This window comes from Notamacropus eugenii, chromosome 4 (genome assembly GCF_028372415.1).
Source record: "Notamacropus eugenii isolate mMacEug1 chromosome 4, mMacEug1.pri_v2, whole genome shotgun sequence".
Classification (NCBI taxonomy): domain Eukaryota; kingdom Metazoa; phylum Chordata; class Mammalia; order Diprotodontia; family Macropodidae; genus Notamacropus; species Notamacropus eugenii.
The window spans coordinates 77,625,948-77,653,093 of NC_092875.1; the positions used below are offsets into that span (position 1 = coordinate 77,625,948).

Consider the following 27,146-nt stretch of genomic DNA (forward strand, 5'->3'; position numbering starts at 1 on the left):
AGGACTGGGGCCCCTACCAAAGGTCAGCCTGTTCCTATTGCTCTAATGCCTCCCCTTCCCAGTGACAAAGCTAGGTTTCCTTTTTCTTTTATGAAAACTGGAAGTTCTTCTTAAGTAGGTTAGGTGCGAGGCCCTGGCAAGTCCCATAAATCAGAGGCTGGCACAATCACCTTCCGCAGCTTACCTTGCATTTTCTTTCTTCTACTCCAGGGCTGGATGGAGCCTGCTGGGACCTCATGGGGGAGATTGACAGAAATAATTAGAACACAATTCCCCAAAGGGGCCAGAAATCAGGGCTGTGCTAAAATGTCTTGCACAGCTCAGGCTGGTGCATCTTCTATTTTTTCTATCTCCTCATTTCCACAACCAACCTCTGGGGGTTGGAGCTGAGGAGGACTGGGTCCCAACAACAGAACTTCTCTTGGACTTAAGAGATAATGAGGATGGGATGGGGGAACATATCACATGAGAAATAGCTGAAGGAATGGTTCAGGAGGCAATGTGGGCCGGGGGAAAGAATACTGAAGTTGGAGTCCCACGACCTGGCTTTCAGTGTGATTCCAATGTACACTTGCTGTATGACCTTGGGCAAGTCATTGGCTCTCTTTAGGCCTTCATTTCCTGATCTGTATAATGAGAGGGTTGGATTGGATGACCTAACATCCCTTCCATTTCTGAGGGTCCACAGTTCTATGAACTGAAGATGTTTTGGCCAAAGAAAAGAAGATTTAGAAGATTTACATGATAATAGTCTTCAAATATGGGAAGGACCCAAAAGGAATTATATTTGTTCTGTTTGGCCTTGAGTGACAGATCTAAGAGCACTAGGGTGGGGTTCAAGAGGGGTGGGAGGGAATTACTGGAGGCAGATTTTGTCTCAGTTTAAGACAAAAATTCCTGACAATCAGCACTGACCAGTGCTTTGTTACCTTGTGAGAGTGAACTCCCTGCTATTAGAAATATTCAAGCAGAGTCCAGGTGACTACTCATCAAGGATATTATATAGGGCCCTTCTGATCCTTAATATGGGCAAGTATATAGGGCACTGGGCTTGGAAACAGGAAAACTCATCTTCATGAGTTCAAATAAATGAGTTCACTAAGTAGCTGTGTGTCCTTGAGCAAGTTACTGAAAACCCCATTTGCCTCAGTTGCTTCATCTGTAAAACGAGCTGGAGAAGGAAATGACAAACCACTCCAAAATGGGGTCACCAAGAGCCTGAAATGACTGTATAACAATCCTTAATATGGTATGACTTGGGAGGAATTTAAAGAAGCTACTTATCTATTCCTGAGGTGGATCCTCCCATCCAAGAGGCAGGGAGAGAGCAGATCTGGTTTTTGATGAGGACAGGATTGGGCCCTTCTGATCCCAAAGCATTCTCCAGACCACCTGTCTAGTAATTGCCTTCCCTGCTCCAATGAGCAGCTGCCTGGAACTGACAGGAGCAGGCAAGGAGTATAATGCAAGAACTTGGATCCTTGCAGCAATGAAAAACCACCCCATGTACATCTGAAGCCTGTAAAACCCTTTGGACTCCTCCCTCCCCATCCCATCGATAATATTTCTGGTACAGTAATCATCTGCTAAACAAAAACAGGCTTTCATTATATCATCTCTTCTCAGCCCTTACAGTCTGCCTTCTGACCTCATCACTCAACTAACTGAAAGTGCCAAATCTACAGTGACAAATGCTCTCTAAACTGCCAGAACTACTGGCCTCTTTTATTTTTTTTCTTAGTCTTCATCCTTCCTGAGCACTCAGCAGCATTGGAGACTGGAGACCTACCTCCTCCAGGACACTCTTTTCTCCCTACATTTTTATGAGACCACTCACTCCTGGTTCCCCTCCTAGCTGTCTGACCTGTCCTCAGTCTTCTTTGCTTTATCTTTGACCATATCCCTACTCTTCATTGTGTGTGTTTCTCAAGACTCTGCCTTCTCGTCTTTCTCCTATCTCGGGATGGTCTCAGCATTCTCTTGGTCTCCATTTTCTCAATCTGGGTGACTTTCAGATTGCTATCATAGATGCTGGATGAGTGCATCTATGGATGATGCACTCTGGATGAGTCTGTCATCCACTTGTCTTTAAAAGAAAAGGAAGGACTGATGGGAATGTCCTTTAGAGCACACCTATATACCCAGTCTATCACCTAGAACCTCTGTCCAGTCCTAATTACTCTCCTAAGGTCTAGCCCAGCATCACCAATATTTCCAACTGAATGTCCTATAGGAATTTAAACTCGGTGTGTCCAAAACTAATTATCTTTCCTCAAAAATCTTCCCCTCTCCCTATCGTCTCTGTTTTCTGTAGAGGATAGGTACCATCATAAAGGCGGTTGGTGTGCAGTGGACAGAATGCTAGCATTGGAGTCTGGAAGACTTCAGTTCAGACCTCTTTACTAGCTGTGTGACCCTAGATAAGCCATCTAATCTCTCTTAACTTGTTTCCTCACAGCTGCAAGTGCAGGTAAGGAGTATGATGCAAGAAGTTTGATCTTCGCAGCAGTAAAAACCACCCCATGTGCATCCAGAGCCTGTAAACCCTCTGGACTCTTCCCCTCCATCCCATCAATAATATTAATAGCACCTACCCCCAGGGTTCTGGTGACAATAGAACGAGATGACAGAAGTAAAGTACTTTGCAAACTTTGCAAAAGTGCTATACAAATACTAGTTATTATTATCCTTTCAGGAACCCAGGTTCAATATTTTGGAATTTCTTATCTGTGTTCATGTTGTTGTCCTCCTCTCCCCCAGTGGTATGTAAGCTTCTTCAGAACAGAATCTGTTTCATTTTTTTATTTTGTATTCTCAGCATCCAGCACAGTGCTAGGGACTGTGAACACTTACTAAATGCTTGGAGGATGGATGGATGGCTGGACAGATGGATAGAAGAATGAAAGAATGGAGGGATGAAGGGATGGATGGGTAGATGAATAAGTAGAAGGATGGAGGGAGGGACGGATGGGTGGGGGTATGAATGGAGAGATGGAAGGATGGATGGATGAATTTCCCTTGTCTAGAGCCTATAACAGGCTCTTTACTGGTCACCTCAGTCCAAACTCTTCTGCTAATTCAACTTCAAAGTTTTCTATAATCTGGTCTCACTTCATTTTCCACTACTCACTCATTCATATAACAATTATTTAAGCCTTTAATATGGTGAGGGTCCCAGTGCCAGGGTTATGGCTAGTCCTTTCCCTCCAGTACCCTCTCCCCGACCCGCTCACATGCTTACTTCCACCTCTGGTTCTTTGCTCATGCTGATTACTCATCCTTCCCTCCTCCATCCATTTCAGTCCAACTTGCTTTACAAGTCCCATCTAATCCCCCGCTGCTGAACTTCCCATTGTTCAGAAGCACTAGGGCACCTGGATTCACTGTCACACATTTGGGCTCTCATTGTGTGGTGTAGATATCACTTTTCTCTCCTGAATTGTACTGTGAATAGCTTGAGGGCCAGGACCATATTTTTTTGTGTCTATCTATCCCCTGTGGGGGTAGGCACATAGTAGATGCTTAATTGGTGATTTGTTGATTGACTGAGCTGAATTATAGAAGTCACCTGATCAGCAGAATTTTATTAAACCTATAGAGCATTAGATCTGGGTAGAAAGGGGATGATGTGCCTGGATTTCAAAGATCACATGGTCTTATTACCATTTCTGACTCCCTTAGTACCATCAGGAGCTCCAGACAGATGGTAGTAAGGAAATACAGAAGTCAGACTGGCTTTGGGCCAGAAGATGGACTTGTCTTCGAAAGCCCTCTTCTGTTCTGCAAATAGCGTATTCCAGAGGACTGAATGTAGAGAAAGAGTGCCTGGTCATCAGGGTGCTGGGATGGGCTCATGCTAGGGCAAGTTTGCTGTGCTGCCTGCCCCCAGCTCCCTTTCTTGTCATATCTCTTTCCTGATGTCCAGTGAGAGCCGTGCTCCTATTTCTCCCTGATATGGCCCAAACAAGATATGATTAGATGAATTGGCACCAGTGTCTGTGGGATCATCTTTTGTGGGATAGAGTTTAAGAGTGGAAAGTTGCATAAATGAGGAGAGGAAGAGGTATTTAGGTGGCACGGGGGATAGAATGATGGACCTAGAGTCAGGAAAAACTGAGTTTAAAACCAGCATCAGACACTTAGTAGCTGTCTTCTTAAGTAACCTAACCTCTCTCTGCCTCAGATTCTCCATCTGTAAAATGGGGATAATAACAGTACCCACCTCCCACAGTTGTTGTAAGGATAAAATGAGATAGTATTTATAAAGCACTTTGTAAATCTTAAAGCACTATATGAATGTGATCACATAATATATTTACATATACACACATGCAAATGCTAGCTATCAATTCCATGTATCAATAATTAAGGATGGTGATTCCTGTTGTCTCTTGGCAAGCAGAGAGGCTGTGGAACACTGAGAGGGGAGGTAGAGGGAATAAATTGAATTGAAGGGACTGGAATGGGGAGGTGTCTCACCTCAGTGGAAGGGAGGAGGTCCTCTCTGAAGCACACACCCATAGGAGAGGAGATGTGTATCTATAAAGACTGGGACATTTTGATGGATTTAATCTGGGAAGCGTTTATGCATTAGGGAGCCACCTTCTCTGAGAAAGTGTGCCTTCATGAGTAGCACCCCACCCCAGAAGAAAGGACTTGTGAATTCCTACCCAGAATGGGGGGAGGGGTGGGGAGAAATGACCTAGAGGGAGAGCTGAGATGGTCTTTGTGAAGACTGATCATGTTGAGAGCATGGAATAAGACCGGACCACACATCTGGGACACAAGGCAATTCCTACCATGAGATACTTCTACCAATATGGCTTTCCTCATGAACTAATACTTCTAAGATCAAGATGTGATGTTAAAAGATGAAGGATGGAGCAAAGGCAATTGCATAGGTCCTTGATACTATACTAACTCTTCTAACTTGGTTTCTTAGAAGCTGGCATGAGTGCCAGAGAGAGAATAAAGTAGGAACACATGAAAATAGGGCCCACAAATCAGAAAATAAAATTTAGAATAGACTGAAAGGGAAGGGAAATAACAAAAATAAAGCAAAGAAAAGCTTTCTAGGGGTAACAAAAGAAAGTTAACAAAAATCAGAAGTTGGGGAGGAAGGTTTTGAACTAATGAGTTAATTGAGTTGGAAAAGAAAAGGGAAATAAAAAAATTGATTCAAGTAAAATCCAAGCACTAGGGAAAGGGTAGGCAAAGGGGATAGAGTAAAGGGGAGAGCTCCTATACGGAATGAGGTTATCATGAATGCAACTGAAGACTTATCCAGAAGATCATAGATTTAGAATTAAAAGGGGTCTTGGAGGCCATCTAGTCCAACCCTCCCCCCACTTAACAGATGAGAAAACTGAGGCACAACAAGATGTAAATGACTTATCCAAGGTCACACAGATCAGTAAGTTGCAGAGGTCCATTGCTCCATCCTTTGCACCCTGCATGGTTAGAGTTAGGCTGAGTTCAATACCTCGATCACTGACCAGCCATCAAGGGTTAAGAGCATTCATGCACCTGTATATAAATAGGTTAAGACTAGAGGAAAGAGAAGCTCCTGCAGGAGCATTTGATCTTTGCGGAGGACTTGCCTTCATAAGAGCAGCAAAGCCAAGTTAAATGTTTGGTTCAGCACCTGCACATCTGGAACATGTGACTCCACCATTTGGAGCTTATTTATAACCAAGGTTGAGAGGACATGCCAGGCTCTGTGGATCCCTTTGAGTTTTTCCTCTTCAAGCCCTTGATTAGAGCTCCCCAGAGAAGCAACCTGATACTGGTCACCAAATCCCCACCTGCTTGCAGTCCAGACTTCTGGGGCAGTCCCCTCTCTAGGCTCCTGTCTGAGGAATAACACTCAACCTACTTCCTTTCACTTCCAGGTGCTGCGGTATTTTGATTACGTCTTTACTGGCGTCTTTACCTTTGAGATGGTGATAAAGGTGAGTTCGAAGAATTGGGAAAGAGGAGCCCAGGACTAAGGTGTGGATTCTAGGGAGAAAAGGTGGGGGTGAGGAGAGAGACTTTGAGAGACTCCATGATAGGGCTGCAAGAGACAGAATCCACAAAAGCAGTGTCCTGAGCACTGCAGAAGGCCACTTCACTTCTTGGACACCATATCTTTAGTAATTCTGATATTTTATAAGAACTTTGTGCTGTGTAATATAAGCCATTATTTTTATTATAATTGCTATGTTTAAGGCACTGAGCTAGGCACTTGGAATACAAAGGTGGGAAGGGAAGGAAAAGGAAAGGAAGGGAAGGGGAAGGAATAGAAGGGAAGGAAAAGGAAGAGAAGAGAAGGGAAGGGAAAACAATATTTGTCCCTTCCCCCCCCACACACACACTCAAGGAGTTTGCATTCTACTGGAAGATACAGTAAACAGACAAGAAAATATAAGACTTTTTGAGAAGGGAGAAGGCACCAGGCACTAATGACTAGGATTAGGAAAGGCTTCCAGATGCCTCCAGGAGCTCCCCATGACCTCCCGCATCAAACACAAAATCCTGTTTGGTTTTAAAAGGCTTTCTCAATCTGTCCCCTTCCTACCTTTTCAGTTTTCTCATACTTTTTTCTCCTCCACACACTTCATAATCCCCAATCCAGCCACATTAGCTTCTTTGCTGTTCTTCCAGTTGACATCCAACTCTCCCTCCATGCCTCTGCACTGACTGTGCCCCTGCAAACGTACAATGAGCTTCCTCTTCACCTCTACCTCCTGGCTTCTCTGGCTTGCATCCAGACTTAGTTCAAATCCCCCCTCTTGCAGAAGGTCTTCTCCCCCCCCCCCCCCGACACACACATATTCACACATACACTCACACACACACACACACACACACACACACTCCTAGTGTCTCCCTTCTGAGACTGCCTCCTATTTATACTGTGTATTTCTTGTACATACATAGGATTTTGCATGCCGTCTCCTCCATTAGACGGTGAGGTACTGGAGAGGAGGGGTTGCGTTTTTGCTTTTTATTGTATTCCCAGTGCTTAACACAGTGCCTGACACATTGAAGCACTTAATAAAAAGCTTGTTGACTACCTTAAAGACCAGAGGAAGTAGTGTCTGACCTATACCTTAAATAGCAGTAAAGGTTCACCATTTCCTTCTTTATCTTCGATCAGGAGGCCAAGTAGGAAGATTTTCAATTAGATATAAGCACACTTAAGCCTGCCCCCTTGTTCCAGGGCTAAAGGGGAGATTGGTGGGGAAGAGTCCATGAGGAAAAGCATTGCCTAGCAATGGAGCAAGAGCCTGAGTAGAAAAGAACTGGTTTGCCAGTTTGCAAGCAGCTGTGTTGGGCTGATAATTCAAACTGGAGGGGAAAAAGGTCAGCAGAAAAGAAGACAGATCCAGGCTACACATAGTCTGAGAAGCTTCTTCGTACAAAAGTCCAGGACAGTTATGGAAGAGACACCCTCAGCCAGGACAACAGGAAAGTGCAGAAAACAGTTGGATACTAAGACAGTGGCTACAGGTTCCCTCAGCAGGAACGTAGGGACCGAGATTGAGTCTGCAGCCCTCACATCCAAGCAGGGAGCCCTGTCTGCTCCCCCTTTCTCCAGCATCGTTATCACTCCTACACTGTTTCGTTCCTGGCGTCCAAGAGTAGACACCTTCATTTCACACTTCTCATTTCTGCCATGGCCTGGAAAGAAGCGAATTTTGGCTGGTCCCACATCCAGCTACCCTCTGTTCAGGAATGGGTCATCAGGCTAACTCCATCTGCCTTTTGCCCCTCCACCACTTTGTTCACTCATGTCTAAAGGTAGATAGAAGGTTGAGCACACACACATATACACATACGCACATACACACACACTCTACCGCAAACATGGACACAGACACATACCCAAGGTCAACTGCCCTATCTTTGGATCATGAGCAGACAGTGTATAAAATCACAGGCCACTTACTGCCTTGTTCTCTTTGTACAGATGATCGACTTAGGGCTGGTTCTCCATCAAGGAGCATACTTTCGGGACCTCTGGAACATCTTAGATTTTATTGTGGTCAGTGGGGCTCTGGTGGCATTTGCCTTCACGTAAGTTTCCTGACAAGCGTCATGCTTGCCTATCCTTCCCCCTCCCCCGCCTCCCCCCCCCCCCCCCCGCCCCCGCCTGGGTCTGCTCTCTCCTCTGGCTCAGGGGAAGAGTGCTTTGTAGTGATGGGGCCAGGTGGAATGGGGATCGAGGATGCACCCTGAAGCCAAGAAGGATTTGGATTGGCTTTTTGCATGATGTCTGCCATGGGGAAAAAGGACCTGTCTGTCTCCCTCACACAGCAATGGTGTCTAACCTCATCACCCGCGCCTATTGCTGTGCTGCTGGTCTCAGGCTAGCCTTGCCAGACCATTTCACTCACTCATTCTCTGGGTTCAGCCCTGAGCAGCTGTCTCTTTGGGGTCCCCCCCCAAAGAAACAATTGGGAGCAGAATGTGCATGAGGATTCTGGGGACAAAGTCCCCCTTACACAGTAGGTGTGGTGCATCTCCCCCATGTAAACATAACCTCTTCCTGCCAGAGCACCGTTCCCTCCCCAAGGGCAGTGCTTCATTTTGGTACTCCAAAATGGCCCTTGAATGTCTGAGTACTGGCCAATTATTAAGCCTCCAAGGTGGTGGAAACTCTTCTAGCACAGGACAGCCCATAGATATCTGAGCAAAGGTGAGCAGGCCTGAGAAAGGAAGCCAGATTTCTTGGAGACTGGTTTCTGTGACACTCAGGGGCAGTCCCATGAAGTCAGGGTCTCTGAGTCAGACCCTTCCCAGGTTCTTTGCTCTGAGGTTATAGTGGCCCTTGGCCCCCTCTTTCCTTGCCCACCTTGCCTTTAATACCTCTGGCAGATCTGGAGGGACCAATGAGATCAGTCATCACTCAAACAATAAATATGATACTTGGTTTGGAGGCTAGGAGTTTCTAAAATTTTGCAAGGTAGCCTGTGTTCAACAGAACCCTAGGTAGGTGCCTAAATGGACCACCCTTCAAGTCTATATCAGAGATGTTTGTTTATGTGAATAGAACTAAAACATTAGCTATGTATCCACTTATTAAGTGAAAAACAACCAAAAATTCTGATTTGCTCTGAGATTTCTGGGACAGGGAGGTGGCACAATGGATAGAGCACCAGCCCTGGAGAGAGGAAGACCTTAATTCAAATATTATCTTATGGTACTTACTAGCTGTATGACCCCGGGCATGTCACTTAATCCCAATTGCCTCAAGAAAAAGAAAATATTCCTTAATGAAGCCAAAAGTTGAGTATCCAGACTCATAATATTTCTGGTTCTGTTCTCTCTCTCCCTTCCTCTCTCTCTCTCTCTCCCTCCCTCCTTCCCTCCTCTCTCTCTCTCTCTCTCTCTCTCTCTCTCTCTCTCTCTCTCTCTCTCTCTCTCTTTCTCTCTCTCTCTCTAATTTCTTTTGATGGAAGCTGACTCTCAGTACTCATTTTGGAGTTAGGGGGTTTGGCTCTGGTGACGGCTGACATAGAGAGATCTTCTGTAAATTAGTCTGGCAACTAGAAAAGCGAATCCAGGTTGGGGAGTGCCTCTGAGGAAGTCCCAGGTCTAGCTATCCCTAAATAAAACTGAACTTCTTGCAGCAGGGGAAGGATACATGCATGTTCTAAGTATCCTTTGGATTTTAGGACAAGTGGTAAACACCATGGCTCTACCTTCCTCATGAGTAAAAGCCTAAGCATCCCCTAGATTTGTTGGGTGAAACCAAGTAGTGATATGTGGACCCTGATGTGGAGGGGAAAGGGCTGCCTCTTGTTCAGTAGGGGTCTCCCTCCTTGAAGAGATGTTCATCTCCATACATCCATTCATTCCCATTATTCATAAGCACTTAGCTCAAACCCTTTGCATGCTCTGCACCAATTAGCCAGTTCCCTCAGTTATTCCATCACGGTCCATACAGGAAATAATTGTGTTGGGGGTGTTAGTTGGGTATGGCTTCAGCAGAATTGTCTTTGTGTTTACTTCATCATCAAATTAACTGAGACTTTCTTTTCTCAACCTTTACCAACACTGAAAATCTTCAACCTAGGAATCAGCTTTTCCAGAAAAATGTTTCTCTGTCTCCTTCCCAGTGGGCAAGAGATCTCTTACCTATATAATGGACAGATGCCAAAGGAAACCACCACCTAGCCTCTCTGAGCCTCTGCTTTGCCATCTGTAAACTGGGAGGGTCAACCTAGATGATGTCTGAGGTTGTTTTAGATCTAAGTCCTAAGGCCCTATGCTTGTACTAAATGTGGTACACACTGTACTGCCCCATTGGTCCTCTCTTGAACCCCTGCCCATCCATGAGAGTAACTGCAGGGAGACCTTTAGGAAGCCATGGAGGCTATGGGCTTTTTGGTTTATCCATGAGTAATTTTGGGGGGAGGATCTAATTTAAAAGACCTCAGACTATCTACCGTAACCATACCTACTTAACCTTCACCAAAGGTTATAAATGTGGTAGATTTTTTCATGAATGTGACAAACTCTTAAGCATACATCATAGAATTTCCAAGTTGGAAGGGCCTTAGAGGTTAGTGGGGCCACCCTTCCACTCTTCCATGGCACAGAATCCTAGAATCCTAAAGTTGGGAATCCAGGGAACGACAGAGTACATCTCGCCCAGGACTCATCTAAATCCAGTTCTTTGCTTTGCAATGAACACTGGGCCTGGAAGTCAAAAGACTACTCTGCCATTCCCAAGCTATGAGAGCTTAGGCAAATGGAGGTAGCATGGTCAGAAGACCCAGCTTCAAATCCTAGCTCTGATACTACTTCTGTGACCTTGACTCTTCTCTGGGCCTCAGTTTCCCTAGTTATACCATGAAAGAGTTGGGCTGGATGATTTCTGAGGTCGCTTTAGGTACTAGCATTCTGGAATTCTGTTCCTGGTAAAGACAAATGTGAGGCAACCTTCCTCTTACTCATCTGGCACATGTAGTCCTTGCTTTAAATAATCCTGTGTATGAACTTAGGGGCTTACACAAAATAGCATTAAGGGGGTTCATTTTACAAAGGATTTACCATAAGAGCCTTCTAATGATCAAGTTCCCTAAGTACATTTAAAATAAAATTAATTACAAAAATTAGATTTGCACTTAGTTTCTCAGCAATACAGCTCTTTTGTAATTTGAGCTATTCCTCAAAGCTCTAGTGGAAAACAAAACCCATTTTGGGGGAGAATTCTGTTTTGAAGCATCCTAAAGCTTCCCTCCCCCTACTATCCTTCTCCCTCAATTAGTCTGGTGATCTCAAAAGGGAAAGTATAGGCTTACTGACAGAAAGACTTCCAAGGGTTCCTTCTAGTTTTCTGTATTCTTCTGAGAACCTAGATTTAAGGACTGACTATGTTACTACATATGTATCCTTGGACATATCATCTAACATTTCTGGATCTTAGTGTCCTTTACTGTAAAAGGAGTTTGGACTAAATTCTCTCTAAGGTCCTCTCCAGCTCCAACTCCTATGATTCTCTGAATTGTTCTTATTTTCTATGGGAATCTAAGGAATTAAGGAGGGAACACAGAGAAAGTCTTTCCTTTCTCTGAGAGCATGAGACCTATTACTAATGGAAATACCAGGCTCCTTGGATGACCACCATCAGGTTTGGGATCAGCCTAGAGTTGTAAAGAGGCCAGGCATCACCTCTGAGTCCTAGAATGGAAAGGGATAGAGAGCCCTAAATTCCATGCTCCCTTGTTAACATCTGAGAGGAGCCTCTGAGCTTTCCTGGGAAATGACCCTAGAAATTCTCTACTTAGCTCATGGTTCTAATCATCTACTTGCCTCTAAATTTCCTCCTTCTACCAGGAGCTCCTGATTTTCCTCTTTCCTTTTAAGTATTTCTTGGGGCACTGATGCCAATGGGAAAATTGAAGGAGAGTCAGGGCCCCTCTAAACTCAGATGCCTTTGCTTCTTTGCCTTCCAACTTTATACCCTTTGGTTCAGCTACACTATTCTGTCCTGAGTGCTCCTCTACTTAAAGACCATCACCCACCCCCAAAAGATGCTAAGCAAACCTCATAAAGCCAAAAGTTGTTAGGAGCACATGCTGTCAGTTCTTTTCACTCCAGGAGCCCCCAGGTTCCTCACCACAGACAGGTAAAACCAGAAGTTAAAGCAAGTATTATCCCTTTAGGAGACTGAAACTATTCCCAAGGGTCCTATAGTTTATCGACTTCATGCAAAAAGCAAATGGAAAGTAAAGATTCAGGATGACAAAGCTATAGATAGCTAGAGAAACTAGCTAAAGAAATTGGCCCCATAAATGGGTCAGAGGCTTAGGTTGGGTCTCAACTTCAGAAGGATGTTTTCCTCCATTGCTCTCCTTCCTCTCCAAACACCAACACCTAGAGTATAAATGTTGCTCTTGTGTGTTCCATTAAGTGTGTCATAACCACTGTTATTTACCCCATCACACTGTAACAGGCTTAAGGCAGTTTCATCAGGGCCAGGCAATGGACATTTCTCAACAGCTGGAGTTTTATTATGCCTCAGTCCCCATCTGCTGCCAAGAGCCCATCTGGATTTGTTGCTCTAGCCAGTGGAAAGGAGGGCCCAGGGCAGGCTGGTTGTCCTCCCATCTCCTCTGACTGAAGCAAAAGTAGCAATGATGCTAATCACGACCAGGCTGGGCACCTCTCAGCTCAGTGCCTGGTCTGGGCAGCTTCCAGCTTCTGCTTCCTCTTCAAAGATCCTTGTCCAGCTGCCTGTGACAGAAACCAGTGTTTGGCCAATGTGGAGAATGTCTGAGATATGGAAAAGGAGCATAAGCAACTGCCCTTTTTGTGGTGGGATTTAGGGTAGGGCAGTGGGGAAAGTATTTCAAATTGGTCTCCAGAAAAATTTAAGTCCCCCTTATGGGTTCAGGATTTGAGATCAGAAGGATCCCAGAGGTCTTTGGTCCTTCCCCATTGCCTTGGGCACTCGATTTCATGAGCATATTGTCAAGGCCTTCCAAGCTATCTGTTCGTAGAGTTCCCATTATAGATGTTCCTTATTCCCAGCCATCTCTGTAGGTGGCTCTATTTCCTGATCTGGTTTGGGACCATCTTTGCCATGCCCTAGGTAATTAATTCTCCCTTAAAGAGCACTGCATTTGGAGTCAGAGGATCTGGATTTTATTCCTAGCTCTGCCTCCTACTGCTGAATGACCTCAGTGTTTCATCTGTAAAATGAGGGATTTGGACAAGATAACCTCTGAGGTCTCTTCTAGCTCTAAATCCATGAGCCTATGATCCTCCATACCACTTGGAGCAACAACTTGAGAGGGCCTTTCCTCTATGTCTGCCCTGGGTTGGACCCCCAGGTGAAAGGTGTCTTACTAAGAGCCAAGCAGCTCTTCTGAAGGCCCTCCAGGTGGTGCTCTTGCCTTTGGAAATCACGCAGCCCTGAACCATTTTGGTATCTTGAGTCATGGGGAAGCTGCTCCAGCTGTGGGGTAGTGCCCATTACAGCAGGAAATGAGAACATGTCTAGACAATGGGTAAAGGGGTTAGTTTCTCAGACCGTACTTCTATTCTTGCTTAGTCAAAGAGATGCCTCTCTAAGGTCTCTGAGGCCAGAAAGCAGCATGATTAGCACCCAAAGCAATCCTCTAAAATTTAAAAAAAAAAGGCATCTTCTTACTTCCAAAGACAAAGCTGGAGTCCAGAGGAAACCATCATACCAAAGCAGGGAGAAAGGTGTTGTTTAGGCATGTGTTGTGTGTTTTTTCTTTTGAGGTCGCTCACCTCTACTTGTCTCTCCCTCTCACCGCCACGTGAAACAGGAGTACTGCACGGTAAAGTCTCTCTTTCTGTCTCTCTTTTTCCTTCTCTCATTCTCTCGCTCTCACCCTAATGCACTCCTTTTATTTCTATATGTTTTCTCTTTTTCTATGTTTGTGGTTGCCTACCTGTTACTTTGAGTCATAGGGTCTGGGACTCAATCTTTCACCCCGCTCCCTAAACATGTGAAAACTGGGGAGCATCACAGAAAAGTCTGCAAGAGACTTTGAATCAAACATTTAGGTGAACGTCAGGATTTCCAGCTTCCTTCTTGATCCAGCCACTGACTCAAAGATTGTTCTGATAATGTGTGCCTCAGTTGCCCATGTGGAAATGAGGCTAGTGAGAAAAAATAACAAATGTATACAAAGAGTATCAGGAGTGCTGGTGAAGAAAGACAATGGAAAAGTATTTCCTTACCAGATTTTTGTCTTCATTTACTTTAGGGAGGTAGGTGGATTTCATCTGAACAAGATTCTTCAGTCCCCCTACATAAGAGGGCAGTGAACAGCTAGACATTCTGCCCCACCCCCCACCCTCACCTCTGTCCGCAGGGAAAGGCACACATCTGTTGGTACCTCTGCCCCTTGAAAACACACTGCAAAGCCAGTTCCTGATCAACCAGGGGTAGATGACCCCAGGGCTTCCATTCTGCCATGCAGGATGAGAGAAGATTGTTGCATGTCAGGTGGAAAGGGTTAAAGTTTATCTTAAGGCATTTTAAAAATAGGTGGTTGTGGCTATCAGGAAACTTATGATAACTGGTAAATAAGCAACAGCCCCAAGGCTCTGGAGAAAAGACCCAGATTGGCATCTCAGTTTCCTTGCTCATGCAGTGTCAATCCTACCTTGAGGAAAGGAGACTATCCCTCAAGAAGTGTCTACTTTTTTTAGCCTTCCATTTTTCATCCCAGAAAAGAGAAAAGAAAGCCTAGGGAAGAGTAGGTAATCTAGAACAAAGATGCCTCTTTCACTGTGGGTCCTACTCAGTTTCTCCTCCTAACCCTGCCACCAAGTCATAATAGAGAGAGCTGCCTTCTCCAGGTAACAGTCCTTCCAAACAGCTGTCCAAGGTGCTGGACCAGAGCTTTTAGAAGGAACTGTCTGGTAGGAGATAAGCCTGTGGCACTCAGAGTCCCTGCCACCAGAGGCAGTAGAGGAGCCACCACACACCGTGGACTTCGCAAACTTTATTTGGAATTCCCTAGCCTCTGTGCTGTTGGTTGGGAGCTGCGTTGGTTCTAGGCGGCATCTCCAGGCAGTCCTCCAGAAGGAGAGGGATATGGAGTCCCTGGGGAGAGTGACCCGCATTAGGGAAAACACCAAGGGCCAAGTGGAAGCCTTGGCTTCTACCCTTGGCAACCCAGACTTTGTTTTTGTTTTTCCCCACATGGACCTTCAGGCTATTTTGAGTTTAGCATTTGATTGAAAGAGTTTACTTTTTAGTGGTGTTCTTTTTGGGGTCTGGGACACTTTTGTTCATGAATAGGGATGGAAAGGGAAAGACACAAATGTCCAAAATACATCCTCATCTTTGACCCCTTCTTTTTGCATATCCCAAAGAGAAAGATTTAGCATCCCAAAACAAATATATTGGCCTCTAAAACTGCTTGGGTTTAGTGAGGCACCTCCTGCTTAGGATTCAAAGAGCCAGGTCAGAGTTCATACAAAAGAGGGTAATCAAATGGGAAGTGGCAGGAGGCTCATGTTAGGATGGTTGGAAAAACTGGTGATGGAGAAAAAATTGGAGAAGGGAAAACTTGTGAGAAGATATAATAGCTGTATCCTAATCCTCATTGTTCTGTGGAAGAATCATTAGACTTTTTCTGCTTGATCCCAGAGGGCAGAACCAGGAACAGTGAATGGAAGTTAGAGAGTCAGATTTAGGCTCCTTAGAAGGAAAAATTCCCCAGCAATTAACTGATCCAAAGGTGAAGGGGCTGCCTCGGGAGTCAATGGGACCTCTGTCACTGAAGATCTTTTAAATAAAGACTGAATGAACATTTATTAGGGATTGCCATTAAAGTATAGGTTGGATGAGATGACCTCCAAGGTCTCTTCCAACTCCTGGGAGTTTGGTTTTGTGATTCTGTGACAGTCTGTGTAAGCAGGAGTCTTCACACACAGCTGTCTCAGGCACTGGGTGTTAACAGGGTTCACGGACCCATCCTGGTAAGTGCCCATGCTTTTTAAAAAGCCCCAGAGCTGAGAACCAACCATAAGGAGCAAGCTTCCAACATGTTCCAGAGCACAGGGCCAAATGGGAAGCTAGCCCATTTCTCCTCCAAGGTGGGAGAGGCCAAGTTCACTTAATTCCCAGGTGTTTGAACATTCCATACTCTTTGAGGGTAGGGGCTTCATAGAGCCAGTTGAAGACCCCCCAATATCCCAATGCTGAATCTGAGTTTTGCTCTCTCTTGCCCCCTTCTCCTCAATTGTTCCCTACAGTGGCAATAGTAAAGGGAAGGATATCAACACAATTAAATCCCTTCGGGTTCTCCGGGTGCTGCGGCCTCTCAAAACCATCAAACGACTGCCAAAACTCAAGGTGAGATGGGAGTTGGAGGGTTTGGACCACTGTGGAGCATAGCTGTGCACTGAAGCCCCTGGGCATCATCTGGAAATATGAACACCTTCATCACAGTGTCACAGAGAGAGCTCTGAACAAAGAGGCAGGGGACCTAGATGTCTAGTCTCAGCCTTAGTCCCTGATTGTGTGGCCTTGAAGTTCTCTGTCTCCATTCCCTTAACTCCATGGTGGAGCAGCTAGGTGGTATAGCAGATAGAGTGCCAGGCCTAGAGTCAAAGAAGGCTCATCTTGGTGAGCTCAAATCCAATCTCAGACACTTAATAGTTATGTGACCCTGGGCAAGACATTGAACCCTGTTAGCCTCAGTTTCCTCATCTGTCAAATAAGCTGGAGAAGGAAATAACAAACTGTTCTAGTTTCTTTGCCAAGAGAACCCTAAATGGGATCATGAAAAGTCAGACACGACTGAAAAATGACTAGACAACAGCATGATGGAAGTAATAATCCCTTATATGCACAAATAATAAGGTCACTGAAGAAGCTCTGTCACATCTATATGTATAGTGAAAAGAGCCTTGGATCAGCAGCACCAGAGAGCACCAGCTCTCCTACTTAAGGTTAAGCTTACCTGGGTGACTTAGGAAAATCACTTTACCATTCTGGGTTCTTAGGTTCTCTTCTGGAAAATGAGAGGCTTAGAATGAATGGCCAGAGAGCTTTCCCAGCTTGAAATCCCATGAGCCTTTGAAAGCCTAAGGTCAGCTGCAATGTTAGGGATTGATCTAATGACAGTAATGATAATGATGAATTTCTGTTGTGATTCAGTCATGTCTGACTCTTTGTAACCCCATTTGGAGGTTTCTTGGCAAAGACACTGGACTGGCTTGCCATTTCCTTCTCTAGTTCATTATTCAGATGAGGAAACTGAGGCAAACAGGGTGAAGTGACTTAACCAGGGTCACACAGCTAGTAAATGTCTGGGGTCAGATTTGAACTCAGGTCTTCCTGACTCCAGGCCTAGCACTCTCTGTTCTATCCACCTAGCTGTCATCATCACCATCATACCAACAGCTAATTTTGACATAATGCTTACTACATGCAGGCACTGTCTCAAATGCCCTATAGTTATTATCTTTTTGGTGCTCACAACAATTCTATGAAGCAAATGCTATTATTATCCCCATTTGACATATGAGGAAACTGAGGCAAACAGGTTAAATGACTTCTCCGGACTCACATAGCCAGTAAGTGTTTCAGGAGGGATTTGAACTCAAGTCTTCTTAACTCCAGACCCAGTGCTCCATATTCTGTGACTCTGGGCATCTGGTTTTACCAAGGAGTTGGGAAGAAAGGAAGGGGAAAGTCAGAATTAAGTTAGGACCATAGCAGAGACAGGCAAAAGCAACAAATAACTCAAGACAGAGAGGATAAGCATCAGTACTCCGAGAAGGGCATGGGACTGTTAGGCTCTGAGAATGCAGAGATTTGGCCTGGCATTGAGGCTTCAGTCTGGGAAGGCAGGCTGGCCAGCTGGACCCTGGGACAGGATTGAAGTTTAAGGTCTGCAGGAAAGTCGGACAGGGAAGCTACTAGCACAAGGTCTCATCTCCCAGGCACCCCTTTCGCACCTGCAAAGACTGTGGGAAGCAGGAGTTTGCAGATCAGGGGTGCGGGATGGCAAGGGGTCTCCTGTCCAGTGGGTGCACTGCTCTCTTCCTGCCCTCTCGCCCTGAACATCAGGCCCCTCTCTGGTCCCTGCCCTGACTCTGTGTGCTTGCTTCCCCTCCCCAGGCCGTGTTTGACTGTGTGGTGAATTCCCTCAAAAACGTCTTCAACATCCTCATCGTTTACATGCTCTTCATGTTCATCTTTGCTGTGGTGGCCGTACAGCTTTTCAAGGGCAAGTTCTTCCACTGCACAGATGAGTCCAAGGAGTTTGAGAAAGACTGCCGGTGGGTCCCTGTTGCCACTCCCTGTCCACCCCCCTCCCTCCCTCATGGAGCTTTCCAGCCCTAGACTAGGGAGGGGGCCCCCAAAACCCTGCTAAATGGACCATTCAGCAGTGGCCTGGGAATTGGGATGATGACCCCTAATCCTCGGTGAGCCCCTACTTTCTGCCTTACTTAGTTGTTCAGTGGTCCTAAAGACCTGTGTCAGGCCTGTCCTTTGCCTAGGTCAGGGAAGGAAGCAGCAGCTGTGTGGCCTTTAAGTCATACCACTCTGGGAATGTGCCCAGCTTTAAGAGCCATTCCTCCCAGATCTGGAATGAAGGGAAAGAACTCTGACCATGCTGCCCATACTGGGAGCTGATACTGCTTGGCTTGAAATTAGCCAACCCCAAATCCCTGCCCCTCACTTTCATAGCACAACCAGTTCTCACAATGCCCCACCCCACTCCCAGTGACTGCCCAGGATAAGCTACTTTTTCACTGATCGCCTTTGTTTCCTTCTCAGAGTCCAGGGGTATGACTCCAGAGGGCTTCCCCCTGGGTCCATTAACTGTTCCTCACTCCTCTTTCTCAGGGGCAAGTACCTCCTGTATGAAAAAAATGAGGTGAAAGCCAGGGATCGAGAATGGAAAAAGTATGAGTTTCATTACGACAATGTGCTGTGGGCTTTGCTGACCCTTTTCACCGTGTCCACCGGAGAAGGCTGGCCACAGTAAGGGTTTGGGGGCTCCTGGTTTCCCACTTGGGTGACCCTTAGGGACCTCTCTGGGGCTTGCAGTAGTGTCTGAGAGGTGTCTAGTTCAGGACCAGGATGCTCTGTGAGGCCCGCTTCTGTGTCCTTTAAAGTGACCCCATGTGTGCATGTTGACCTTGATCCTCTACCTGCTGCATCTGTGTGTCTGTTTCATATGTGGACAGAAATGCCAGAGGGGACTCTTAGCATAAAATGAGGCAGAGGCTCAGTCCCTAAGAGCAGGGATGTTCAATGAGAATGCACTGACCACCATCTCCACCTGGTTCTCAGTAAAGGAGCCTGAAGAACAATGACTTAGCTAAGCAGGGATGGGGCTCAGTTGAGCTAAAGAAGCAGGACAGGGCAGAGAGGGAACAGAGATGATCCGAGCACCACCCCCCACATCCCTAATACCCACACATAGCAGAAAGGAGGCATAGATCTATAGTCCACAAAAGCATAGCATAGCAGGTTACCCTGTGATTTATGAGGCAGCTCTTACAGCCCTAACTTGCTTCTTTTTTACTTCTTCATATTTCTTCCTTTGATTTCAACCCTAACATCACCTCTTGCCATCCTGTCCATCTCAATCCCATCCCTCTCGACCATCCCATCCCACTTCCTTCCTTTTGTACCCTTTATCCCTGCTCTATCCCATTTCTTCCTTCCCTCTTCTGTTCCTCCTCCCTTCCCCTCTTTGAACAGGGTTCTCAAACACTCAGTGGATGCAACCTTTGAGAACCAGGGTCCCAGCCCTGGGTACCGGATGGAGATGTCCATCTTCTACGTTGTCTACTTTGTGGTTTTTCCATTCTTCTTTGTGAACATCTTTGTGGCCTTGATCATCATCACCTTCCAGGAGCAGGGAGACAAGATGATGGAAGAGTACAGCCTGGAGAAGAACGAGGTGCAGGCCCCTAATCATCCCTTTCCCTTTTCATTTCATAAATTAGGAAAAAGGGCTATTTCTACAGGGCACCAGTTATAAGGCAGGGAGGTGGGAAATTCTGATTGAAATTGAAGTTCTGTCCTTGTCCTGCTGGTGCCACCAATTCAGTGAGTGGATGACCAAGTCTTGAATATCTCCGCAGAAGAAATATTACCTTCCTTCTCTTACCTCCCTCCAACAGAGAACCAGGATAAATTAAATCTTCCATGGGAAGGTCTCATTATTTGAGCACAAAGTGTTCACATTATTGGTTTATTCTTGAGGACAAAGTTGCTGTCGCTGTTTATCCTTCATTCTCAAAGAGGACCATGACATCAGAAAGGTGATGCCATGACTCCTAAGTGAATTGGATTGAAGTGAGGCAGGGCTGTGCAAAGTCACCAGCCTCACTTTCTCCTCTGGAGCCATCTGGGTCCAGTGGCCAGATGGAGATCAGGATAACTGGAGATGGCCCCCTGAGGACAAAGTAAGGACAGCATAACTACACCTTCTGTGGAGGACATCAAAATCATAGGAAGCTGGGAAGCAAAGGAAGTCATTCCTTTTTCTGACCAGCCTCAGACCTCTAGAATCCATAGCTGTAAGTCGCTGGCTTTACCGTTAGATCTCTCCCTGGGGCTCCGCGTGGTTTGAGCTGGTGTTTAGGATTGGGGAAGTTGGAAAACTAGATATAAGATAACTAAAAGAATGGAAGCCAGAGCTTGGAGAGGGAGAAAGGATCACCCTGAGATCTGAGGGACAGGAGTGGGGATGGAGCTGATTCAGTGAATGTTAGCAAAGGAAGAAGGAATGAAGTTCCCCTCTCCTCCAGACCATCCACTTACCCGGCTCCCTGCACCCCTCTTTCCCCCTCCCTCTCTCCTCCTATTTTCCTCTTCCTCACATTGGTCTCACCTCCTTTTTCCCTGCAGAGGGCATGCATTGACTTTGCCATCAGTGCCAAGCCCCTAACAAGGCATATGCCTCAGAACAAGCAGAGTTTCCAGTACCGCATGTGGCAGTTTGTGGTGTCCCCTCCTTTTGAGTACACGATCATGGCTATGATAGCCCTCAACACCATTGTACTCATGATGAAGGTGAGGCCTGTCCACTCCATGCTGGGGAAAAAGAGGAGGGGGGAGGAGAAGAAGGGAAGGGGATTTCTCAGCAAGGCACTGGGCCATGTAGAGCTGGAGGCCAGTGCAGACTGAAGACCCTGGGCCTGCCATTCAGTGAGGGGGGAAGACTGAGGGCTCTAGCTTTGTCCTGGGTTCAAAATGAGGTGGGCAACCAACTGACTCCCCCCACTTGCCCTCTCGTAGTCAACAGCATGCCTACCCCCTCTCTTCCTCCTCTAGTTTGACGGTGCCACAATTGCTTATGACAATGCACTAAGGGTGTTCAACATTGTCTTCACTTCCCTGTTTTCTTTGGAGTGTCTCTTGAAAATCATGGCCTTTGGGATCCTGGTAAGTCTACCCACATATTTGACTTATGGCAGAAAAGGTGGAGAGGCCAGGGCAGGGGAGGGAAAGGGAGACCAGATGGCTGTCTTAGAGTTCATTTCCACAGGTTCCACTGGCCATTTTGCCAGGGAGTCAAGCTACTAATTATCTTTAAGTCTTGATTTTTTATAATCACAACTTGGATTCAAAGGATTTATAGGTGGAATAGAGTTTATTTTACACAAGGGCTCAGAGAAGGGAAGTCACTTTTCCAAGATCACACAAGTAATGAGTTCCCAAGTTCCTTGACCTCAGTGGTGGTTCACATACTGAACATTCTTCATAATGAAAAAGCCCCCATCGGTGCTTTTCTGTGTCTGACACTGGCCAAAGTCAGTATACTCCTACAGGTGGAAGGACCTCTGAGATTCTAACTTCATCTAAACTGCAGTCACTGGTCAGAATGAGGAGCCAATCTTCTCACAAAGGCTCAGGGACTCCCTATGGTCTTGACTGGGAAACCCCTATGATCCTGTACTGGGAAACCAGGCCGGATCACATTTGAGTATCACTGGGGCTCTGAGCCTCTCCATCTTTCCTTCCAAAAGGAGCTGGGATCATTTCCTAAGTTCTCTTGGGTTTTGTTTCTAGCTCATACAAACAAGGTAGACAAATAGCTTCCTCTCAGTTAAGTCTCAATTTCACCATGTATGAAGATTACACACTAGAGAATGAGGAGGGGGAAGAGAGAGGGAGTAAGCATTTATTAAGCACCTACTTGGTGCCAGGCACTATACTAAGCACTTTATAAATATTATCTCATTTTATCTTCACAACAGTCCTAGAGGGAAGGGAAGGGACTAGTATTATTTCTAGTTTCCACCTGAAAAACAGAGACTGAGATTAAGTGACTTGCCCTGGGAGACTCAAGAGGTAGTAAGTGTCTGAAATCACATTGAACTCAGGGCCTCTTGACTCCAGGACCAGTGCTTCATCTACTGGGCCACCTAGCTTCCTGGGGGCTAAACCAAAAGACTGAAGGTCTATCAGTGATGGCACTATGTGAGGCCTTAGATTCTAGAGGCTAGACAGTAGAAGAGGGATCTTTTATCCTATGAGATCAGGGAGTCTTTTTAGAGTCTTAAAGAAAAGGTAGCATAGGGTAATGGACAGAGATCTGGTCTCAACATTAGGAAGATCTGGGTTCAGATCTGGTCTCTGACACATACTGACTGTGTGACCTCTCCATACTCTAAACAACTAAGTTACAGAAAAGATGACAAGCCATGCTGGTTGTTGGAGTTTCCTCACCCAAGAGCTACCTACACCAATGAGATCATGGGTCCATTCCCTATCCTGATAAAAGGCATCCTCATAGTGCTAGAAGCTGCTACACTTCACTTCCCTAAGGCTAGACCCAATGTGAATATGGAGAGGAAAACCCAGGACCAGATCTAAGTGCCATCATGCTCTTTTTCTTGGAAGTCTGGGAGTATTTAGTATCTGGTCCAGGTCCCAATGAATCCTGGTGAAAAGCAACACCTTGAATTCCTTGGTATTTTTTATTCTTTTCTACTTCAAGACTTGGATATTTATTAATCATGTGATCTTGGGCAAATAACTTCTTTGTACCTCAGTTTCTCCATCTATAAAGTGAGGGGGTGGAGCTCTCTAACCTCTCTGATCCCTTCCAGCTTCATGATCCAAAGACCACTGCCGCCTAATACTGTGTAGATAGATAGATAGATGATAGAGAGAGACAGATAGATAGATAGATAGATAGATAGATAGATAGATAGATAGATAGATAGATGGATAGATAGATAGACAGATGGATGGATGGATGGATAATGTTCATGGGGCTTGCTGGAATCAGTAAACAGTGAGCAAAAGACCAAAATACTCTGGATCCTGAAAAATCCCAATCTATTCTACTTTGCCTTATGGGATTATATTGAACATTTGAAAGCATGCTTAGCTCTGGTAGAAGCAAAAATGAACTTGTATTGCACTGTATTTGGTTAACGTAGAGAGGAGAAGCTGCCCAGACACGGGGTCAGGACGGAGAGTTGGGTAGAGAAGAAATTAATCAAGGAGGAGTCATTTGCCCCTAATGATCCACAAACTGAATAGGGAATCAAGAGCTTATTGTGAATCCTTCAAGTTGGTACCACTGCCATGGCCCCTCATTTCATTCTAGCCTCCTTATTGCCTTTTTCTGTAGTTAATAGACTGGGATTGATTGAAAGTGAAGGTAAGGGGGCTGGGGAAGAGCCCAGAACATCCCCTGGGGGTGGGGGGAGAATTCTGTGAACCTTACAAGCAGTCCCTTGACAGGTCTGGAGGCACACTCAAAAGAAAGGCTGCCAGGCCCAGCCTCTGGCCTGAGAGGCAGGACCAGGCTTTGGCCATACCTGGTTCTGCTGTGACAATTTGTGTTGTTGGTTTCTTGCTGCTTGCCCTCCCTCATCTTTCTTTTGTTTTTTTTTCTCTCTAGAATTATTTCCGGGATGCCTGGAATATCTTTGATTTTGTGACAGTTCTGGGCAGTATCACTGATATTTTAGTGACTGAGTTTGGGGTAAGTGCCACACTAGCTCCTCTCTGGGCTGTGACTGTAAGGTAGCAAGGCCCCTAGGGCCAATCCCTTGGTCTGGGCAAAGCCAGACTGAACAGGGCAAGGAAGGCCAACAAGGAGGCCTACAGTTACCCAGCTGGCCAAGAGTGGTTTCTTAGAGAGCTTCAGGACTTGGCTGGAGCCCAAGGCTTCCTTAGCCATCTGAGCTAAGAAGGGCATAGGAGGGAAGGGCTGAAAAGTCAGTGCTCACTTAAAAAGATGTAGAGAGATCAGCTAAGAAACCCAAGGTCTAGGAATACAGGATGAGAGCTTTTTGTGTTTTTTGTTTTTCAATTCTTTATTTCTCAATGATGTTAGACCATAAGCCATATGAAAAGCAATTTGCATTCATAAGCCACAGATTCTGAGAGTTGAAAGGGACTTTTTAAGGTCATGAGACCACCTTTCCAACCTGTATTTGTATATGGTGGCTTGGGAGGCAGTGGGGACAGTGGGAGCCAACCTAGAATGGACCATTACCATAATCTCCCCATGGAAACTGATAATCTCCCTGTGGATCACATTGGTTGGTCCTGGCATCAGACAGATGTCCCTATAAGTTCCTATAAGCTACTCCAAGATCAAAAGGCAGGACATCTCCCTAGGTGTCCTACCTACTCCTACTCGGCAGAAGTACTCCTACCAATGAAATACCCTTGCTTCTTCTCATTTCTATCTCCCCTGCCCTGGTACCAACCTACTCTCTTCCCCAATGTTATTTGGAGGATTCAAGAGGAACTAGGCTCATTCCCCATTTATGCTGAGCCTAAGTAACATTCTACCTGGAAGAAGCCACTGTGACTTAATAGGAGGAGCACAGACTTGGAACCAGAGGTTCTGTGTTGCAGTCCCATGTTTATTCATTCCCAATATAGGCTTATGAGAACAATTTAACCTCTGTTCCTCAGTTTCCTCACCTATAAAATAAAGAGATTGAATTAGATTTTCTCTAAAGTTCCTTCCAACTCTGACTCTCATGATCCTAATGCATTTTTGCATCCAGATCCCCTCCCCCTACTCTTACCTTTCTAGTTGGTCTAATTGACTTAAGCCCAGAGGCCTAATAATTCTGCTGGCTTTTTTCCTTGGCCATTCACCAGTAATCCTAGGACTGGGGTCATCAAAGAGATGGAATAATGTAGACAAGGCCTACAGGGCAATAGAGTCTAGGGGAGGGCAGAGGCTACAAAGACCAAAGCTACTTAAGTGGTCACTTTGGGGAAGGGATTGCAGAGAGAGATGAGACCCAGGTTTGAGCAAGCTGGCTCTGAATTCTAGAGAAAGTAGTAGAAAAAATATCCAGATGCTCCTGAGAACAGCTGAGGAGACAGTTTTTAAGAGCCTTCCCATAATGGCCTTTGGTCCCCCACAACTTCCACCAAGTGTGTCTGAGCAGCAAAAGTGAACATTTTCTACCTGTACCCCCATCCTTCTGTGACGCTGATTGTTTCATAGGTCTAGGAAAGAACTGGGAGGGATGGAGAGGGCAGGCTGCTTTGAACATGCCCTGTCTCCTTCTCCTGAGAGGTCAGTAAGGACATAGGCCTGCTTACTGAAGGGATCATTGCTCTAAACATAGCTGAGTCCATTCCCTCTGTTGCTAGGTTTAAGGCTGAGGGTTTAAGGGTGCTGTCAATCCTGTTCCTTCTCTAAGGGACCAGATAAAAAGTAGCCTCCTCAGCCAGGCCTTCTCCATAACCCTCAGCTGTTGGTTCCTTCTCAGGGACTCCTATTCAGCCCCTTGCTGTCCTGTTTAGGACCCACCTCAGAGAACATGCAGTCTAAGGAAGCAGCTCTCTGGCCCAAGGATCTCCACTGCTTCCTGACTCTGAAGGGTCTTTCCTTACTGCACAGAGCTCTCAGATTGGAAATCTATAGCTACTATGTTCATGTACACTGTGTGCCTCCCTTCTGCAACTGCACAATGGCACATACGTATTCTGAAGCCTATAAGCAGTTTCCTCCTGAATCAGCTTCTTGACCCTGAAGTTTTCCAAGTGGCCTGAGGTTTCCCTGTAAGGTCCATCTGGAAATCTACCTTCATTATATATGACTGCTATCCCAGCCCAAGCCAACTAGCTAATGGCCTTGTAGAGAAAGAGGGGAAGGAAAGGGGAAGGAAGAGCATGGAGGTAAGGTGAAGCCTGAAGCTCCAAGTCCTTGGGCTTAGCTGGAAGCCAAGGTAGAAGACTTGACTGATTTTTCCCTTTCCTTATGCAGTTGATGGGAGATGTTCCATTTCAACTATTCCACCTTGGATGAATTCTGATTCCTAAAAGTGTAAATAACCAAACTGTCTCCATCAGCTGAGACAGACTTGAGCAGGGCCAGTGGGTGGAGGACCAAAGAGTGCACTGGTATTCGTATGATTATAATCAGTGACAGTGCTGTTACTACCCTTAACAAGAACCATTTTTGGAAAGTGACCTCTTTTGCTGAAATGAGAAAAAGATAGGCATATCTGCTGGTGCCCCATGCCCTCTCAGAGTCTAGTTTGTCTGGAAGATCCCAACCTTTCAACCTCCAGGTAGAGGCTGTGAAAACAACTTTCCATGGGGTAAACTCATCCCCTCCTTCTCTCTCAGTCAGACACTGGGGCTGAGCCTAATATGGCAGAGTTGGCCCAATCAGAATCTGGGAGGTGGCAGACCCTGTGGCTTGGGTGTCTTGAGTCCCTCAGTTGAGCCAGCCACACTGTATCCCTTCTCATTCAGCCAGTAGACAAAGTGAGATGGGGTGGTTAGGTGAATAAGGATGAAATGCTGACATTGACCAGGGGTGACTTCGGTTTGCCTCGTGTGCAGTATATAATGATTGTGTTTCTTGTCTTGTCTCTTTTCATGCTCGCTCTTTATACTGTATGTGCCAATGCACAACGCCGTCTGAAAAACTCATCCAATCAAAATGCACTATGAAACTCATGTGTCCATCCATGACCTGGTCTGTGTGTCCATACACCAATGACTATATCCCAAACCCACTCCCCCTACCCCCTCTTTGGAACCGAAATCCATTGGGTTTTGGCACTGGTAACGAATCAACCTAAAATGCTGAATAAACCTCCCCATGTGCCCCCGCCCAATCCCCCATTCATCTTCAACATCTACATCTAGGATCCGGTTGGTTTGACTTCTTTCTGAAGCCTAAATGCCTTAC

The 27,146-nt window shown here is 45.8% G+C and overlaps 1 protein-coding gene across 1 annotated transcript in view; it reads left to right on the forward strand.

Moving 5' to 3' along the window:
- The window catches only part of CACNA1A (calcium voltage-gated channel subunit alpha1 A), a 251,895-nt gene that overhangs the window by 174,458 nt on the left and 50,291 nt on the right, over positions 1 to 27,146 (forward strand). The window contains exons 23-31 of the mRNA XM_072602188.1: positions 5,892 to 5,951; positions 7,955 to 8,061; positions 16,237 to 16,336; positions 18,110 to 18,270; positions 18,842 to 18,979; positions 19,706 to 19,907; positions 20,861 to 21,025; positions 21,287 to 21,397; positions 23,871 to 23,954. Coding sequence (XP_072458289.1) covers positions 5,892 to 5,951; positions 7,955 to 8,061; positions 16,237 to 16,336; positions 18,110 to 18,270; positions 18,842 to 18,979; positions 19,706 to 19,907; positions 20,861 to 21,025; positions 21,287 to 21,397; positions 23,871 to 23,954 — 1,128 coding nt within the window. The remainder of the gene's footprint in view (positions 1 to 5,891; positions 5,952 to 7,954; positions 8,062 to 16,236; positions 16,337 to 18,109; positions 18,271 to 18,841; positions 18,980 to 19,705; positions 19,908 to 20,860; positions 21,026 to 21,286; positions 21,398 to 23,870; positions 23,955 to 27,146) is intronic.